The following is a 6,000-nucleotide window of genomic DNA, read 5'->3' on the forward strand; positions in this document are numbered from 1 at the left end:
GAAGGGGAGAAATCCCAACAGAGACCACTTCTCCCGGTTAATTTCCCGGCAATCAAGCAGCAATGATGGGCTTTCAGTGTCGATGATGGCCTTCGAAGCAGAGGAAAGGCGGTCAATTCAAAGGTGCATAGGTCTGTGTGAACGGTGGCTCAAGGGTTCACATGTCCACAAACCCTTTCTATTTTCTCTACTGTTTTTGACGATGCAGACAACAAAGCATGGTGTCCAGAGAGAGGAAAGTTTGCCTTCCTCCTGACAACTTATCTTGCAATCTAAACAAAAAGGATACAGTTATTTCTTTTCAGAAGAACTCTGAACTGAATTGAGAAGAACTCTGAGCAAAGTGAATTCAATTCAGCTTCCTTCTTTCTCAGTTATCTAAACAAAAAATACAGTAATTTCTTTTCAGATTTTTATCAAATACCATCCTACTCGTACCAGAAGAAAGGGTGCACCAAAATGACTCCTTGAAGCTTTACCGGATCTTCAAGGGCTCGACCAGATCCAAGAGCTGCAGAGGCGCCGCCGGCACTTATGGCCACATGGTAGGCGAGGTTGCCGCCGGCGCTGTCTCCAGCAACCACGACGTGGCCCAAGTCGGCATGATCAGCGATCCACGGCTCAGCACCAGGCCCTGTTTGGGACACCACCCACTGGAAGGCTTCCCAACAGTCGTGGTGGGAGGTGGGGACGGGATGCTCCGGAGCCAGGCGGTACTCGATGGAGACGGCAACGGCACCGGACTCGGTGACAAGGGAGGATGTAGTTGTGGTAGAGAGGGGAGAAGGCAGACTTGATGCAGAAGCCACCACCATGAAAGTAGACTAAGAGTGGACTGCGGTGGTTGCCGGAAAGTGGGGGGAGGTAAATGCGGGCGGAGAGGCCGGTTGCGGGGTTGATGAGGAAGTCCTTAGAGGAGACGCCGGTGGCATGATGGTCGTTGGAGGGAGGGACCCTCTCGTTGCCCTTCAGCCTCTCTACGCGGCCATCTTTGTAGATACGGAGATATTCAGGAACCTCCTGGTCCAACTCTTGGGAGGGATCCATGGCGGAGAAGGAGAGATGCGGTCTGAAGGGGAGTTGGAAATGGTTCTAACTACAAGTTGTTTCGGCAATATTACTCAAAGTAACTTGTTTTTTTCTCGGTCATTTCTGCGTTCAAGCGTTGTAAATCCAAAATCCTTTCGTTTTTTTAACAGGGCAAATTCTTGTTTGCTGTTACAGGCAGTCATTTTATTATTAACTTTACCCATTGCTAGAAAAATAGTCTCACTTTTATTTTACGAGATGGAGAGGCTGATAGAAGCTCAAAACCATCCCCTTTCTCACCTTGCCCCCCTCGTCCTCTTAATAACGTTTGATGCTTAAGAATTTTACTGTGCATCAAGGAAACTGCAAATTTTTGTATGTTTTTTAGTCGCACAAAGAAAAAATTATCGTGGTAAATTAGAAGGAACAAGCTAATTGTAAAAAGGTTTCAACCTCAAAGGTCCAACCTTTTACCATGGTTTTTTTTTTATGGTAATTTAAGGTTTCAAATTTTCACATTGACATCAAATGGAACCTAAGGTTAAGGATTGTTTTATGGTGCATCTAGATAAGCATTCCCCCATGTGGGTGTTTTTTTTTTTAAAACATAAAGAGTTGATGAGACAAAATTTAAAAAGGAAACAGAAAGCTGGCAACCTATCAGCTTTGTCCAGTCTTTTGCATAGACCCTTTTAGGGATATCTTGAAACATAATCTATTAGAAAAACCTATGAAATTAATTTTGCAAAAATAAATTCAACAATAACATTTTCTTTTAGTGTAATATAACAACTCTCTCTCCCTCTCATATATATATATATATATATATATATAGATATAGATATATATATATATAAAATGGTGCCATGCCATAATCAATTCACAAACAGGTGGCATAACTTGTCATTGATTGATTATGGCACACGTCATCAACTGATTATGACATTTCACCAATTTTATAATAAACGACTTGTCTTGCTGTTACTTGGAGTTAAGTTCAATGCTTAAAAAAAGTACTTATCAAAGGGAGATGTGAAGCTTTTGCCAGAGTACAATAATTTAGGGAAATATCTTCTAACGGATGGGCCGTTTCAATGTGACTGACGTCGTGTTTCTGAATTTCTCGTAGCGTGAAGCTGACAAACAACGGTGGACACTATTTATCCTCACCTCAGCTTTGACCAAATTTTCTTTTTGGAAATTACTTTTGAGCCTACTTGAGATTTTGCCCAAGTACTCCAAGGATAAATACTCATCATGATCATGGGGACAAAATTTTGGAAACTCCTTGGGAGTGACTTTTTTTATTGCTTTCTACAATGAATAAAGGAACAAAAATAATAGAGTTATTTTGCATGTTGTTACTTTCCTCAATTGTAAATGGTGAGACCGCGGTACTTTAATTGATGTGTACGTACTCCAATCAGGGGCATTTTGTAATTCATATACATACAAAAAAATGTGGTATTTCCGATGCACAACTCATAATATTGTTGTTACAAATGCAAAAGCATAGCTGTGGATGCATGATTCCCAACTTGGGTTCCCTTGTTTTCATCGAGTTCATGAAAAAAAAAAAGTTTGGACTTGAAGACTCGAAAAAAAAGACTGATCGAAGCGTTGCCAGCTTGGGTTCCCTTGTTTTCATCAAATTCTTGCAAAAAGAATAGTGTCAGATCATAGATATCTGAAGATTGGTTGGTAAAAATGGGGCAAAAAAGGTTTAAATTTGGGTTGCGTCCAACTTTTTATCAGATTGGGCTTAGTCAGATTTTAGGGTTTGGAATTACATTTAGACTTCCTTTTTTATAAGTAAACTTGGAGCTGCCTGGAATCAAATCTGCCGTTTGTAGGATTTATCCAACTTGAATTAAGATTCAGCTATGATCAGTTGTAGAACTAATGTGTTATTCCTTAACCTGTGGTGAAGGAAATCAGCCTGAACTATTATTTTTATGTTTTGAAAAAAATATATTAAGAATTGATTTTCACCTATTTGAACTGTGGTAGGTTAGATAGAGGGAAGACGATACAATTGAAAATCTTGGAAAGGAGAAGGGATTTTCTAACAATGACCAAACCTTCAAAAGAGAAAAGGACTATCATAACCATGGTTAATACGGCGTAGGTTACTGGAAGTTACCTTTTTATTAAAATCTGACGTCCAGAGTCTACCTAACACAATTGCTGGTTGAGAATAAACTATTATTAGATCCGACCTTCATGCTGCTCATCAAGTCAGCAGCTGACAAGCGTCTCTTATGATTATTAAGTCTTAGTATATTTAAAATTAGGCAAAATGCTGAGTTTTGTTGCCCGTTATGAATTATTAATTAAACTTATCATATCATCCATCGCCTACTTGCCTAAAAGTACTTCAAATGATTCACAGTTATTATGGATATTATTGTATATTTGCTACTCTCTTAGCCTTCAGCCAGGGGCGGTGCCATAAACTTTTGACCAAGAGGCACTAAATATATAGTGAATAAAAAACGTATAAATTAAAAGAACTATAATTTAAAAAGCAAATCAAATATTCATAATTATGAACAAATTTACAATTGGCTTCAAAAAACAAAACAAATGACTATAGTTATGAATAAATTTATAATTAGCTTCAAAAAGTAAATTTAATAACTATACTTTTGTACAAATTTACAATTAGTCCCAAAAAGTAAATCAAATGAAAAAGACTGTAGGTCTACACATATTTATAGTTGGCTCCCAAAACAAAACAAATAGTTATAGTTTTGTACAGCTTTACAATTGGCCCCAAAAAAACAAATCAAATAGTTATAGTTCAATTATAGAATTAAAATTGGCCCAAAAATCAAATCAAATAGCTATAGTTCTGTACAAATTTATCATTGGCTTCAAAAAAGCAAAACAAATAACTATAATTGCAAATAAACTCACATTCAGCCCAGTTGGTGTTTCATATTCTGGAAACAAAGCATGATTGTTTCATCAATGGTGTTGTCAAATGTATCCTTCTCAATGTAAGTAATCAAAGCATCATTGACTCATCATCTCTCATTTTGTTACTAAACCAAGTTTTGATATTATCATGGCTGAGAATACTTTCAACACTTTTTGTTGCAATTGATAAAGTTAGTGTCAACTTGATCAGCAAATACACCAAATGAACTGCTATATGCTTTCTTGTTGTTATAATTATTTGTGCAAGTTCTACCAAAGAATTTAAATGTGAAAACTCCATAAGGTCTTCATATCTTTGATATGTAATTTTGATATCTAAGTCTTTTCATGCATATTCCATGAAAGTCTTTAGGATAGAACTCAGCAAGACGAACTAAGTTACCTATATCAAAAGTCTAGTAGGTCATTAAGGGTACTAAGTTACCTATATCAAAAGTCTAGTAGGTCATTAAGGGTACTAAGTTACCTATATCAAAAGTCTAGTAGGTCATTAAGGGTACTAAGTTACCTATATCAAAAGTCTAATAGGTCATTAAGGGTTAACTTCTTTGGGGAAAGAAAGCAGACTTGCAAATGATGTGCAAATGTTAAGACATTATTTGATAGAATAAGGACTGATCAATTTCAAGCTATGATGGAGCTGCATATGGAGGTTTGTATTGGACAAATGCAGAGATGTTGGCAAGAGATGGATTTGTGACAGTTCCACTATAGTGCCCTGTTGAGAAAGAGTCAACTTTAATTTGAATAAGTCAAGTCTGATCCCATCAAAGGTCATTGAAACAAGAGTTTTAGTAGTTGGTTATGTCCCTTCTTGAACAGCTTTTCGTAATTGAATCAACACGTTCGTAATAGTCTAGCCTTCGAATCTTGGTCTATCTGTGTGAAAACAATTCTTTGGCTTAAACATGCTACTGAAAGGAGAAGCTCTGCCTCCTAAGTTAGCTTTCAAACAAGCCCTATTTTGCTGGGTTTGAGCGTCAATTGCCATCCTAAGTTCCCCATTTTCAGAAACATGTTGAGAAAGCCTTTCCATACAATCATAGGGGCATTTTAGGAAATTCAATAGTTACCTTATTTTTTTTAATATCTACCAATTAGAATAGGTTTATTGTTATTATTTGTTTTGGTTGTAGTTTACTGACTTATTTTTTTCTTGCTTTAGCCACTTATTTTGCGCCTCTTCCAAGATTCATGTACATTGAAGAGGTAAAGTGCGGATATTAGCAGAGTAGTCAAAGTACTTTAGGGTGTATTTATTTTGTGCATTGGATTGTCTTCCTCGTGTGACTTTGCATAATTTTTTTTTTGTTTGAGTAATAAAGGAAATTTATATCTTATCCATTTTTGTTTTGGATCATGATTATCTAAGATCTTCTTGTTTGTGGATCGAACCCGACTTATCACCACTTTTTGTGTAGATCTGAAAATTTAATTGGTGCGTGACTGAGACGCCATAGAAGATAGCATCACAAAAGGCCAAAGATGGTCTGCGTGCACCATAAGGAGCCATGTGGCAACAGTAATACATTGGTATTGTCCCACAAATTACCTGCAGACTCCTTTTTTTTCAGCACCAGTGATTGCTTGTAGTGATAACATAGCAAATCAAATTTTACAAGAGAAAGCGAAAGACGTCAATACTCATTGCCATTATGTGCAGAATAAAGTCGAAGGAGATGGAGACCCCATTTGATTAAAACAAAATCATTTTTCAAATTCATTGACCGAAAGTTCGCCGACAGAAAAATTCAAAAAATATCAATTGCATGTAATGGATGGTGTTGAAAGGTACAATTCAGATGAAACTTCTCATGCCTATCTTTCAGGATGTGGTTCCGGATATTGCTTAATTTATACAATATTTTTTTATTACAAAATTTTTCTGGCCAATCACTTGTTTCTCAGTGCCTTTTTTTTCGTCCTTTGTTTCTACCATAAAGGGCTCGCAATCTACCAAATAAAAGATAATCAGGCTTGACACTATCGTAGTCACCAATAAACCATCACAGGCATTGAGTAAGCCAG

At 36.8% G+C, this 6,000-nt stretch overlaps 1 protein-coding gene across 1 annotated transcript; it reads right to left on the reverse strand.

The window, feature by feature from the left end:
• Nucleotides 1–428: 428 nt before the first annotated feature.
• Nucleotides 429–1,047, reverse strand: LOC116262198 (probable carboxylesterase 13). The gene is given in 2 exon segments (XM_031641333.1): nt 429–759; nt 761–1,047. Coding segments are annotated over 2 exon segments (618 nt in total).
• Between the last annotated feature and the right edge of the window lie 4,953 nt (nt 1,048–6,000).

This window comes from Nymphaea colorata, chromosome 10, assembly GCF_008831285.2.
Source record: "Nymphaea colorata isolate Beijing-Zhang1983 chromosome 10, ASM883128v2, whole genome shotgun sequence".
Taxonomy (NCBI): Eukaryota; Viridiplantae; Streptophyta; class Magnoliopsida; order Nymphaeales; family Nymphaeaceae; genus Nymphaea; species Nymphaea colorata.